The 13,677-nt window shown below is 43.3% G+C and overlaps 1 protein-coding gene across 3 annotated transcripts in view; it reads left to right on the top strand.

The window, feature by feature from the left end:
- The first annotated feature begins 5,369 nt into the window (after positions 1-5,369).
- Positions 5,370-13,677, top strand: part of Tnfrsf11a (TNF receptor superfamily member 11a) — a 58,052-nt gene continuing 49,744 nt past the window's right edge. Inside the window, exon 1 of one of the 3 annotated variants that reach the window (XM_063231523.1) lies at positions 5,370-5,504. Coding sequence is in view for 1 of the 3 variants with exons in the window: in XM_063231525.1 (XP_063087595.1) it covers positions 5,430-5,504 (75 nt within the window). In the remaining 2 variants the exon portion in view is untranslated. The remainder of the gene's footprint in view (positions 5,505-13,677) is intronic. The other 2 variants (XM_063231525.1, XM_063231524.1) reach the window with 2 other exon arrangements.

Below are 13,677 nucleotides of genomic sequence, written 5' to 3'. Positions count from 1 at the left end.
ATGCATAACAAGATTTTGAGGTGCTAGTAATAATCTATGATTTGTGGGCTGGCAGCATATATGTTTTTATTTTCTGAAAATTCATTATGCTATATACTTCATGTATGTTATACTATGATAGAAATAGAGCCTTCCCAAACAATGTATTCATCAAGAAAAGAAAAACTTGTGTAAATATTTTAATACTAAATTTATTGAGATATCATGAGATTAATACAAGGTACCATTGACTTCTGCAATTCCACAGGTGCTCACAGTGGTGGCCATTAGCTTCCAGACATTTATGATAGCAAACTGCAGAAGTGCATGTACATTTGTTTGGCAGACTCTGCATTGCTAAGCAATGCATCAGTAATCTATTGAAACCAGCCTAAACCTGATCACTTTGAAAGTAAAACTTTGCTATCAACATATAGAAAAATACTTGCACTTCTGTTGATCCTTAAAAAACATAACAGCCACCTCCACCAGATGTGGTATCAAATCATAGGTAGAACTAAAAAGAGAGAAATAACGGAGATGTAAATTATATCCCTGTTTCCACTGGAAATTATTTATGGCAATGGAATATTCAGAAAGTTTGTGATAATGATTGGTTTTACTCATTCAGTGTAGAAATCAATTTACTTTGAATACCAGATCTGCAAAACTACAAAACTGCTTGTCTTACCAAAAATGCAAGGTTGGAGCACCATGTTTATAATTCAAGCCCTTCTTTTATGTTTGGGTACATCTTGACTTATCTGAGTCAGTGCTGATTTATCAGTGGCTTACTTATTTTCAAAGTGTTTTATGGGACATATAAGAAGAAGATCAAAACATCACAGTACAAAACATCACAGAGTAGGTAGTAAGAACCTTTCAGTAGAGGCCAGGTGTGGTGGCACACACTTATAACTAGCACTCAGGAGGCCGAGGCAGGAGGATTGCTTGAGTTTAAGACCAGCCTGGGCTACAAAGTGAGTTCAAGGTCAGCCTGAACCACATAATGAATCCCTGTCTCAAAAAGACAAAAAAGAACCTTTCACTATAAGGACAACTTGCGAAGTCTTTTGTTTATCTAATAACTTTAAGTTTGTGCCTGGGAACTATTTTTATGTCACCAAGTGAAAAAACATTGCATAAACTGAGTACTTCTTATTCTTCCTGATATTTATTTCACTTACAAGATTGTACTTATGTTTTCTGAATCTTAAATGAAGTTTTGTAACAAAGTAATATAATACTTGCAAGCCATCCACTGGAAACAAAAATAATAAAGTACATTCTTATTTTATCTTTTTAATTCTGAAAACTAGAGTTTATGCAGAAGTGAAGCTAAGCGGGGATTTCCAGGGTAAGGTGCACACTGTCCTTCAATCTTTTTCAATTTAAACCTGTGATTCCTGTATATGTGTACAGTGCCTTGTTTCTCCCCAGCACAAATAACAAAATTCATTGTCAACTTATTAATTCTTTTTTTTTTTTTTTGACTTTTTCTTTTTTTATCGGTACCGGGGATCGAACTCACGACTGCCTGCTTGCAAGGCAGGTGCTTATGCCACTGAGCTAAATCCCCAACCCCAACTTATTAATTCTTAAAAATTGGAAACACTTAACTTTGATAAATAATAAAGCATTGATTATTTAAAACATTTGTACACTTTTCACATATAATGAAAATTTAATCATATGTGGGTCTTTGTAATTACACAGCATTAGATACCATATAAAGTAGTTTTCATAAATGAGCAACCATCTAACTATAATTGTATGCATTCTTCACTTAATATAGAAAACTAGTACTGAAGATAACTTATTTTGTTTCTCACAATAATGTGCATATATGTTTACAGATATTTATGAACGATGACATCCTCAAGCCCATCTTAAGGATTTTATTGTTAATGGATAGTATTCTATATTAATATTTATAAAATGTTTGAATTATTTGAGAGATTTTCTGTAGAACCTAACCATAATTTTTAAAAATTAAACAAATGTTTGGTAGATGCAATGTGCTAACATTGGCATTGTAATTTTCAAAAGTGCTTCCCAAACTAGCACGCTCACCTCTGGGGCTTTCCAAGCAGAAGTTTTAAGTCCCCTGATCTTTTTTAGAAAATAGAAGGTGGTAATGTTGGAAATGTGCCAGGAGTAAGTGCCACAATGAAAGTACCTTGTCCCACGAGTCAGTTCCTTTTAGTGAAATGGTATTTCATCCAGCTTTCTACTACTCATTTTTCCAGAAAGCCTGTCTCTAGATTCAAGATAATATAAGGCCAGATAACTCAATACTGTTTCATTTCTCATTGTGACTATTTCTGTACTTTAGAGTTTTTTGGGGGGTTTTTTTGTTTTGTTTTGTTTTTTTGTCTTTTTCCTTTTTATTGGTACCAGGGATCGAACTCATGACTGCCTGCTTGCAAGAAAGGTGCTTATGCCGCTGAGCTAAATCCCTAGCCCCTGTACTTTAGAATTTTAACATCTAGTTGCCAAGTTTTCACAACTGTCCATTATGAATGCAAAAGTACTTTTTCCTCAGTGCAAATACAGTTGGCACCTAACTTAATGATGGTTAGATTTATACCTTTTCAACTCTGTGATGGTACAAAAGTGATAGCACACTTGAGATTCTGAATTTTGAACTTTGGTCTTTTCCTTGGCTACCAAAGTATGATGCTTCTTTCAAGATGGGGAGACAGCAGCACTGAGCCTCCCCTCCCCATCAGCCACAGATCTCAAAGGGGAACCAAGACTCTACAGTGGACTGTTGTGTTGATTACTTTTCTCTCATTACTAAAACAAAATACTCGATGCCCAAAATTAAGGAAGGAAGAGCTTATTTAGTTCAGTTGTGAAGGTTTCAGTCCATAGTCTGCTGGATTCAAGGCAGAGTGGCTCATGGCAGGAGGCAACAACAGCTCATGGTGGCAGAAAACAGCAAAAGCAACAAAAGCAAAAAGGGAGATTTGCGGAAAGAAGACTCTTTCTGTTCCTTATATTGTATGTAGGCTACATCCAATCATAAATTAATCCCAGATTCTAAAAGCCCACCTCCCATGACTGCATGAGGCTTTGGGGGAACATACAGACACAAACCATAACAACTGCAGAGCTAACCAAAGGTTAGGTGTATTAAATATATTTTTGACTTGTAATATTTTCAATTTATAATGGGTTTATTTTGATGAAAGCACATCATAAGTCAAGGAGCTTCTGTAATTTAAAAACATAAAAAATAAAATTATTTCTCTTTTCTCTTCTGCAACTCACCTGATATTAAAAATTTGGCACTTAGTGAGACAGGACCAGTGATTCACACACCAGATTCCAGCATTGTAGGTCTTGAACGCTAGCTCTACCATTTACTGATCTGCAAAACTAGGCAAATAACCTCTTTACCTGTCTTCCTTATCTGTAAAACAAGAGTAATGATGATGTTTTTCACAAGGCTTTTGTGATGATTAAATGTGATTCTTGGGTATAAGCATTAGTGTTTGCTATTATTTTGTCCAAAAACTTCCTATGCTTATATAAATAAAATCACATTTATGGTTGTTGTTTACAAACACAGGATGAATATTGCTCTGTAACTTGCTACTTGTACTTAACAGATTGTACATTTTCCCCAAACTACTTAATTATCTTAAATAATTGCATTAATATTTCCAACCATTTCTCCGTTAACATGTGCATTTTTTTCCTTTTGAAGTTTTATAAAAATGCTATAGTAAACATCTTTATACTATAAACATGCTTGTGCCTCTCATTTTCTGTATTGGTATATTAGATTTAAATATATGAATTGCTTCATTAAAAGATGTTTACATTTTTTATTTAATTCAGCATCCTAGATAAATTATACATGCATTTTTTGCTATCACCAAAAACAAGATAAACACATATAGGTGTGTGTATACACATTTATATGTAACAAGGATATATATGTATATATATGCTAATAGTGAAGAAAATGAAATTCTAAGAATAAATAGCCAAAAGGACATAGGAAAAGAAAGTAAAAGGGACAAAGACTGAATAGAAATCAAACAGCAAAATAGCAGACTTAAAACTCACCCAATTTTTTTTTTTTTTTTTTTTTTTTTTTTTGTCTTTTTCATTTTTTTCGGTGCCAGGGATTGAACTCACAGCGGCCTGCTTGCAAGGCAGGTGCTTATGCCGCTGAGCTAAATCCCCAGTCCTCACCAAATATTTATAACCACATTAAATGTGAATGGTTAAATGCTCCAATAGGCAGATATTACAAAACTACATAAAATGAAAACACATAGTGTTACTTTGAGCAAGTGTAGATAAGTTAAAATATAACATATAAGTGCCATTATAAGAAGGTGATACGACTATCTAATAAAGGACGTCAGAATCTCAAATTTTACCATGGATGAACGAAGGCATGTCATAATGATAAAGGGGTCAATTTATCAAAACATAATTCTAAATTTGTATGTCTCTATTAGCGTCCAAAGAATGGGGGGGGGGGTATCAACAGTCGTGGGAAGTTTTTATCCATTTTCTCAGAACAAGAAAATAGAATTAGGTACGCTATGATCCAGGCCAAAAGGAAGACAAGATAGCTGTGGCACTCAAAGAATTTAGAAGGAACTCTATTGCCCTGGGACAAACATAAAAAGTTTCCTATACAAAAGAGTGGTATACCTGTGCATTCACATGAGTGAAGACATACCCTTAAGCAAATATGACAAGAGAGGAACAAAACATGCCACCAGACGCCAAAATTCTATGTCTGAAAAGGCTGCCTCCAGGCTGGTTTCTAGTCCAGACCTGGTGAGCTGGAAGGGTCAAGACAGGGTGGAGAGGGGGGTGAGGGGCGCCCCAAGGAGGCTACCAGCAACCAGAGAAGGATCTGGAGGAGAAGCAAATGGAAGGGATGGTGGAGAAAGCCACTATGAAGAGACCACCAGCGCCATGAAAGGGCGAGTTCCTGAGGTTGCGTCGTGGAGGGTGTATCCTGGTGATCCTCTAACTGTAGTCCACGAAACCTCCAGGCAGGGCCTCCTCTTGTTAATTCATGGCGGTGCATCCAGCTTGGGAAGACCGACCCGAGGGGGGAGCCAGCCCTCAAAGCCTGGGGTGCAGGAAATCGAGGGCTGCCGAAGGTCTGGTGGCCGGCCCCCCTGTTTCCAGAGGCCGCCCGCAGGCGCCACCACCCGGAGAGCCTAGGGTGGGGGACCTGCGAGAGCTCCCAGGGCGCCCCGCCCTCCCCTGCGGGCGCGGTCTGGGAGGCAGGCGGGGAGCTCAGCCGCTCGGGCACCACCTGGCGGGCGCAGCTCGCCCCGGCCGTCCCGAGGGCGGTGCAGGGCGGGCGGCGGGGCTGCAGGACCGGCGGGGCGGGGCCCGCCGAGGCGGCCGCGTCGAGGGGCCCCGAGGCGGCAGAGGCGCGGCGCCCAGCCCGCCTGCACCGCGCCATGGCCCCGCGCGCCCGGAGGCGCGGCCCGCTGTCCCGGCTGCTGGCGCTGTGCGCGCTGCTCGCCCCGCTGCAGGTAAGGAGCGCGCGCCGGGGACGAGGCGGGTGGCCTGCCGCGTCCTGGCCCTTCTGCCTTTAAAGTGAGAGGCAAACCTTGCGGGGGAGGGGGGAGCGGTGGAAACCTGGAGCTGGGGGCGGTGACGGCAGGTGGGCTGCGGAGGGAGAAAAGGGCTAGAGGAGCGGTATTGGGGTGCAGAAGGGGACCTCAACACCGGGAGGTGAGCTTCAACAAATGCTCCGCTTAATGATACCCGTCACCGTCCAAACGCTTGAGCGCCTATTAAATGCCAACAGCAAGTGGCAGCACACGCAGCAGTGTAGACTCAGCCCCTGCGCCTTGAGAGCAGAACAGCGTTCAGGCGATTCCTGAAGATCTCCCCGGGTATCTGCTCTCAGACCCGCGGATACCCTTCCGGAGGGCTGCGTCTCTAACTTGGGCTTCGCACCTTTCCCTACTTTTATTTACCTCTTTATCTGAAGAGGAGAACAATCTCCGATGGGAGGAGTGGGGGTCCGGAGTTCCCAGAAAGACAGAGTTGGGAAGAGTTCTTCTGTAAGATGGACAAGCCTTCCCCCGCTCCCCCTTTTTTTCTTTTCCCCTCGCCCCTCTCGGCTCTCCGCTGCCAATTTCTGCCAGGTTCTGCCCTTGATTAACCATAGAATCCCTTTTTCTTAGAAGCCTTCTGACCATGTTCAGGGAAAATGTGTTTTGCAATTGAAGAAACCAAGGTACAATGAAGTGCTTGGAGCCAGTATTGGTATCAGACCAATGACCCTCTCTCTATGACCGCAGCCTGGGACTGCGCTGGGCCCGCATAGGAATCCACAGCTCTGGGCAGAGGTTAACTCACTGAGGTCACATCCCTCCTGGGGCTCCCAAGCCTGGGATGCACCTGGGGCTGCCCTGGCCCAGCTGCAGTTCCCTGAAGGAGGCAAATAAGATCTGGAGAACCCACCTCCCAGGCAGCCAAAGTTCCACCCAGGAAGAGCCCTGACTCCCTTGAACCCGAGAGCTGAGGGCTGTCCCCTGCCCTCATGCTTAGGAGCACCTCTTGAGTGATAAAGAGCTTCAGCCTTGGTTCAGGATAGCTTCCCAGAATAGCTTCCCAGAGACTTGCTGCCCAGGACTGGAAGATCGGGCACTACAATTACAATTAAATAAAGCCAGATAATGACCTTCTGCCCCGGAAGACAGCTATAGAACGCAGCTGACCCAGCACTTCAAATCCTGTACTATACAAATCATTTCTACCTCAGAGTTCCTCAGAGGGAAGGGTGAAGGCTGGTTTTCTTGGTTCCAGGAGTTTCATATTTCTCTTCTCTGGTAAAACTGACTTGGGCATCTGCTCACATCTCTCGGCACCAGAGCTCTCAGGCCTGTGAAGACAGGAGAGGTGCATTTGGAGACTTCACCATGTTTGGGGTGAGAAGAGGGAGAAATCTAATTTGGGGGGAAGCCTTTACAAAAGTAGTGAGAACGCGCTGAAGGCTGAAGCAGAGCTCTGGTGTCAATTCTTTCTGCTTTATTCCTAGTTTTATGTGTCACTTAGAACAGTTGAGGGAAAGGAAGGCGGAAAAACCAAATGGACTGTTTCATTTGAAGCACTTCAGGTGTTGCTTAATTAAGTGTTCAACAGGTTGAACAGGGTGCTACCTTATTTGAACTAAAGCACTAGGGCTCCAGTGAACAGTTAGCCACCTAAGGAAACTTTGCCTGACCACACAGCTCGCTAATAAAGAATCTCATCTTTTGCAAAAACCACATACATACGTATGTGCATGAAATGCATTTGGTTCTAATATTAATAGCAAATGCTATCAAAACAGGTTTAGTTTTCAGAGCAGCCATTCAAAGACTTCTATTTCCCTTCTAGTTCTCTCTAAGCCACTTTTATTATGTGCATTTTTGTAACAAGAGGCATATTTTTATATCCAATATATCAGTTAGGAATATGTGCTGCTAAACAGCAAGTTAAAATTCAAAAGACTTAAAATATACACTGAGCATCAATTCTGTTATTTTAAGTCATATATAATCTTTGGCATTGTTGATCAAATCAAATGACATTGGGGTGCTCTTCTGATTGTTGTTCATGCCTAGTTTTCCCAGTGGAAATACATACTATCTAAAAGGCAGAGCTAAATGTAATGTTAGAACATCATCCTCAAAAGATGTGCTTACAAACATTCTTTGTGTTCAGTTACTACTTTGGCCAACCTATTCTAGTAATTCAAAAGTTTGGAGATTGCACTGGCAATCCATGCATGATATTATGATCACATTTAGAAAACTTCCAAGGAAATGCTGAGCCAGGGAATTGATTGAACAAAACAGTTGGCTTCTAGAAAAGCATTAACTTATACTTAGTATCATTTGTAGGCCAACCTATTTAATGCCATTTCATGGCATATAAACGGCATTCAATAGATTCAGCATGATGTGATGACATATTCCTGTAATCCCAGCTACTTAGAAGGGTGAGATAGGACAACCTCAATCTGAAGGCCAGCTTGGGTGATTTAGAGAGACCCTATCGTCATCCTTATCATAAAAATAGTCATATTAATAATAATAACTGAGAATATAGTTTGGTGGTTAAAGCACTTGCTTTTCACTCTTGAGGCCCTGGGTTCAGAAAAAAGTCTCAGACTTACATAAAAGACTATAAACTTTACTTTTAAAACATTTATGTGGCTTATATCTCTGTCTGCCTGTATTAGTGACTGAATTGGTTTTCAGATGTAATAAGTTTTAAAAATTTTGATGTTGATGATCTTGCTGTTCATTCCAGGTATGAAATAAAGACACACACACTCATTGCTAAGGTCATGGGTAATGCACAGCCATGCTTTTCTCATGTTATCTAATATCTAATAAGACCTAAGGGCAAATGCCTTCATTCTCATGGCAACAAACATTTATGGTGTGTAAAACGCGGCTCGTGAGAAACAGGGTGACGACGTAGCTGCATCTACACAGGTCACTGTGGAAAGGACCAGGGGGTGAAGTGTACTTACAGTGAAGCAGTACTCACAGGAAGAGAGCAGGCAGTGGAGGAAAGGAAGGACAAACAGCTGAAGGACTCCAGGAGGTGGTCAGAGGGAGGGGTTCCCTGGTGGTCTTTAAAGGATGGAGAAGAAATCAAGGGTCAGAGAAGAAATGATTCCAAGAGTGGGTAAGGAAGAGGCTTTCTAGGTCAAGAGGATGGTGTGAGTGGTTAAGATCTAAAGGAATCTTGCCAGAAAAGAAACCACATATGTTTACAACCTTACAGATAGTACACAGCGCATAGTTCAGGAAACTCCACCAAACAGATGAGGCATTAAACTTTTATAGTTTTGAGATAAGTCTCGTATGGCCCTTATTGAGGTGGTAAGCTAGGCTAGTAAGAAGCAGATAGGCCACACATGCCTGGAAAGCCTGCCAGGCAAGCCTGCGGAGGAAATCCCCTGGGGTGGGGCTGGAGGTGGTGGGGTAGGTAGGTGCTCTGGGCAGTCTTCCTGCCTTTCCAGCCCATCCCGGAGGCAGGACTTTCATATGGACGTGTCGGAGAGAAGGTGTCTCACACAAGACACTCTGAGAGCACAGACTGATAGTTCAGCAGGCTTTTAGTTCACTTTGTTGATAACAATTTGAGATACTGCCGTACTATTTCCTTTCCACCACTTCCCCCAAAATGGCAAATCTGTGATAGGAACACATTCTCGGGGTTGATAAGGACCTATGAGCTTGCTTTTTTAGTTATCTACTGGCAACCCGTACGCCAGGAAGACTGAAATAATAAAGATGAATCTCTGAAGGTCAATAAATCAGTGTTTTATGAGGCCATGAAAAGGGGAGTTCCAAACCTGGCCTCCTTTGCAAAAGTGTTGTTTTAAGAAGGTGTAGTGTGAACTTTATCTGCCATGTCAGTATTAAAAATTTTCCCTTATTATAGTTTCCTATTTTTGGAGAACATGGGAAAAAATTAGAGTTTTTCCCATATGGATGTCCAGTAGGTATGATGTCTCTGCCTTTTTTATTCGCCTCCCCAATATGAATCTGCATCCTGCTATGATGGTCCTCAGTCATCCAGGGGTTCACACCATAAATGGGAGAGTCCAACCCTTTGGCCTGGCTCAGCTGCAGTGAGCAGGAATTGTCCTGGGCCACATATGAAATGTATAATAAAGTTAATCTGTATGTAACCGAACTTCCTTTTTATAATTGTTATTGTAACATTTTTTAAAAGGGAAAGCAAGTGACCTGTGGGTCAAGGTTGGACACAAGTGCCAGGGCACCCTACCCATTGATCGGGTCCCCACCCCAGGCGGAGCTGATGGCCTGTCTGCCGCCTCCTGCAGTTCCTGGCCATGTTCCACAAGGGAACCTCACATGCCTCTCAGCACGGAGGTCAGGTCGCTGCTCCATTTCAGAGCACCCTGGGTAGGCTTGTGGGGACAGATGATTTTTCCCTAGAACACCATTCCTTTCTGTTCCTGATACATAGGAAGTCATTTGCATGTATTTCCCTTCAAGGTACGATAGATACACAGACTTTCTTGAGTATCTGCTGCTAGAAAGTTTAGGTTCAGCTTCTCCTATCCTCCCCAGTCTGAAAAATCCAAGAAGAAGTAGGCTTCAGCCAACAGGTGTGGTCCCCACAAATCACAGAGAGCCTTTGAGGTTGGAAGCCACATGGGTGTTGGGGGAGGCTACACACGGCCGTGTCTCGTGTCCTGATTCTGAGAGGTGATCTAAGTCTGTTTCCTGCCAGTGCTTCCCTGGCAGCCCTCCATCTGTCTCTGTCACCAGAGGGCTGGCTGGGGCTGCTGTTCTCATGGAAGTTCTTTCCAACTGCAGTGTGCTCTCATAGGAGAAGACCTGGGTCAGCAGGTGGAACACATTATTTTTGGCTATGTGATGATAGCATTGTATTTGTTTTGTTGACCACCAGTGACCTTCAGCCTTTAGTTGCTTGGGCATACAGCCTTTGATAGTGAGTAGGAAGACAGGATTTATGTTAAATCCATTCATTTATTGACATAATTCAGCATCTACTTGTGTGACACTTTCCAGTAGGCTAAGGAGATAGAGACCAAGTGCCACGGGCCCTGTGTTCAGGAGATTTAAATTCAGATATGCTCAGACTTCGCGCGCGCGCGCGCGCGCACACACACACACACACACACACACACACATGCAGAGCACTGCAGAAAACTCATAAGAGTGACATGTTCGCGCCGGGGCTTCCAGGGTGGCTTGTGCTGCATATGGTGGGGGGAATGGAGTCCAAGCATGCAGTGTTTTCAGGGAACTGTTGAAAATACAATATTGTTAGCCCTGTGGGTGTGGGGGAGAAGAAGGCAGATGCCAGCACTTATAGGTTGTATGCAAGCAAAATAGTTCAGAGGCGATCTTGCTGTGTGTAATGGGGAGGAGTGTCCGGGGCTGAGGCCCAGGGGCCAGTAAGGAGGCCACTGCCTTGGTTTGGGGCAGAGCTAGAAAAGGCTCAAATCAGGTCAGGGTGGTAGTGAAAAAAAGAACCGGAGTGCAGAACTGATTTCAGAGGCAGCGGGGCTGTGCTAGGTACTCACAGAGCAGATGTGAAGGATGCAGCTAGTTAAACCTAGTATTAAAGAAATGTTTAAAAAAAAAAGATATAGCAGATGGCAGGAAAAAATAGATGATCCCTTGAATTATGTTTTACAAGGAAATTGCTATCTTAGTTCAAATCAAAATATGGTTCAGGTTCAAGTGTAGAAGAACTTTTCTCCCAAACAACAAAACAACAACAAAAGAACAGGTTATCTTATTGGGAAGCAAAAACAAAGTACCTTGGGTAGCCGTAAACAGACCTCAGGCCCCAAAGCACTGGACCGAGTGGCATATTTACATGCTCTGGAATTCAGAGAGCCATTTCCTGATCCACAGGCATCTTGGAATGAGAAGTTCAGGATGGAAACAGAGCCCCGAAATTTAAATTGAAGAGAGATAAGCAGCCAGTAAGCCCCAAAGGGTCCAGCATCAAGCAGGTGTGGCCTGACCTGTGGTCTCCCAACACTGGCTGCAGATAGGTCACCTGCCCCCCCCCCAAAAGCAGTGTTTATGTTGGCCCTGTAGCTTGGCAAAACCATCTAGCTTATGACACGCTTTCCTGGCAGGTCTCTATTGCCAGAGATGAGTTTCCCTTCCTCTCAGGCCCGCCCCTCTTAGGCTTTCCTATCTTGAAAAACGCTAAACTAGCAAGTGACATGGTGGCTCATGTGGCCCAAGCAGACAGAAAGCTGCCAGCTTTCCAAGCAGCAGGAAGAAGCAACTGCAAAAACTATCCTTTTAGTTCACAAGAGTAATAATAACTCATTACATTGCCTGCTCAGAGTGTTGACAGTACAAGAGCCACTTCCTCACGCTATCAGAAATTTGAAGACTTTCCATTAAAAATGAGGAAGAAGAACTCTCGTTAGCTTTTGGTGAATGTGACAGCTGAACTGGGCAGGCAGGGCGAGGGGAGGAGTGGCATTGCCTACAACCCTGTGAGCGGTGCAGTGTTCCTCTCGTCCCTTCTTCCAAGTGGGAAATGAACCACTTCCCTCAGGTGTTGATTTTTTAAAAGATATTTGCCATATTGCTTTAATGTAGTTAGCACCTAACTTAAAAGATTGTGGCTTAGTAGCACAAGCAGCTGCTAAGCCCATCTCCACTTAAGAAACCCATGAAGACGCTTCCCTTCTCTCAACCTTAGACTCAGGACAGATGAGCAGGATCAGATCTAAAGCTTTCATGATAATTGACAATCCCTTTCATTTCTTTAAGCCTTAGTAGAGATTATTCACATCAGCCCTTGCTAACTCATGTCATTAACAATTCCTAATGTCAGGAACTTCCCTAAAGCAGACCTAAAGCTAACATGTCACATGATCCCATTTCTTCAAATTTGTTCTTTAATAGGGTTAAAGACGGGTTGGCCAATATCTTCTTTATTTTACTATTTCTATTGTTGAAGATTGTTAACCCACAACTTCCTCTTCCCTGGGGTTATTCATGCCAGTTTCGTTAGCCTCTTTGTAAGCTTTTTCCCCTTCCAATTCTCTGGACACTTATTCTGAATTTACTGAAAAAATTTTTAAAATAACCTCCCAGGCTTTGTGAAAAACATCAGGGTCAGGACCTACCACCCTCTGACCTGGGAGCTCAGGCCCTCCCATCCTTCCGTGGTTGCAAATTGCTGCAGAAAACACGTGAGATGCTGCAGGAACAGAGGCAGGAAGGGTGACTTTGAAGTGGAGAGTTGAGCAGGCTGAGTGCGACTTGATACTGCACTGGTGGGTTCTCAGAACAGAGGATGCAGTGGGAGAAGGGCCAGAGGTAGGACAGGCAGAGCATACCTGAGAAACCCCGTCCCATCCCACCCCATCCCAGTGTCTGCAGCCTGGGTCAGTGAAAGGGCTCGGGCAGGACAAAGCCAGCTGAGGAAGAACTGGGGGTTTGAGTCCCAACGGGTTGCACAAGCAGAGACAGAAATTTTTTCCTGTGGACTCAAGAGTTCTCCAACTCTGGTTCTTAGACCCAGCATTTTACCACCGGGAACCATGTGCATACAAAATCAGAAACCCTGGGGATGGCTCCCAGCAATCTGTGGCTTAACAGCTCTGCTGGTGATTCTGATCAAGTGTGAGAACTGCAGCCACAGATCATGAGACTCCTCAGAAAGGATTGTGAGCTCAGCTCTAACTTAACAATCGATATGATTCATGTATCTGAAGTCTCTGCCATCTGTTGAATCCCCTCTGTGTGGCATGCATGATCTTTATCTCTGGTGCTCGCTTCACCTTACCAGGAAGATGAGGAAACTGAGGAACGGAGAGACTAAGTAACTAGCCCACGTTTGCACAGCTAGCAAGAGGCAGGGGTGAAACTCCTCGTAAGTGTCTGCTGTAGTAGCCATGATCCTAACTCATCAGGTAAACTGTTTGTACAGTTGCTTTGGAAGGGAGCAGAGGAGTGGGGAAAGAGAATTCTGTGAATGACAGGACAAGGCAAGCTTTCTGGTGTTTGGGGAACTATCCTAACAAGTCTGTATTTGTGGGGGTCTGTGTTGTCTGTTTGAGGATATTCACAGAAGGCTTTCTAGATCTGATGTTAAGCAGAAATGAAAATGCTGTCTTTATAGTTGCTATAGAGATAAAAAGATAGTCACCCAGAGCAC

The sequence above is a fragment of the Cavia porcellus genome, unplaced genomic scaffold (assembly GCF_034190915.1).
Source record: "Cavia porcellus strain 051 isolate PalLab524CR breed Dunkin Hartley unplaced genomic scaffold, mCavPor4.1 scaffold_20, whole genome shotgun sequence".
Classification (NCBI taxonomy): Eukaryota; Metazoa; Chordata; class Mammalia; order Rodentia; family Caviidae; genus Cavia; species Cavia porcellus.
This window is presented reverse-complemented; position numbering and strand designations above follow the sequence as displayed.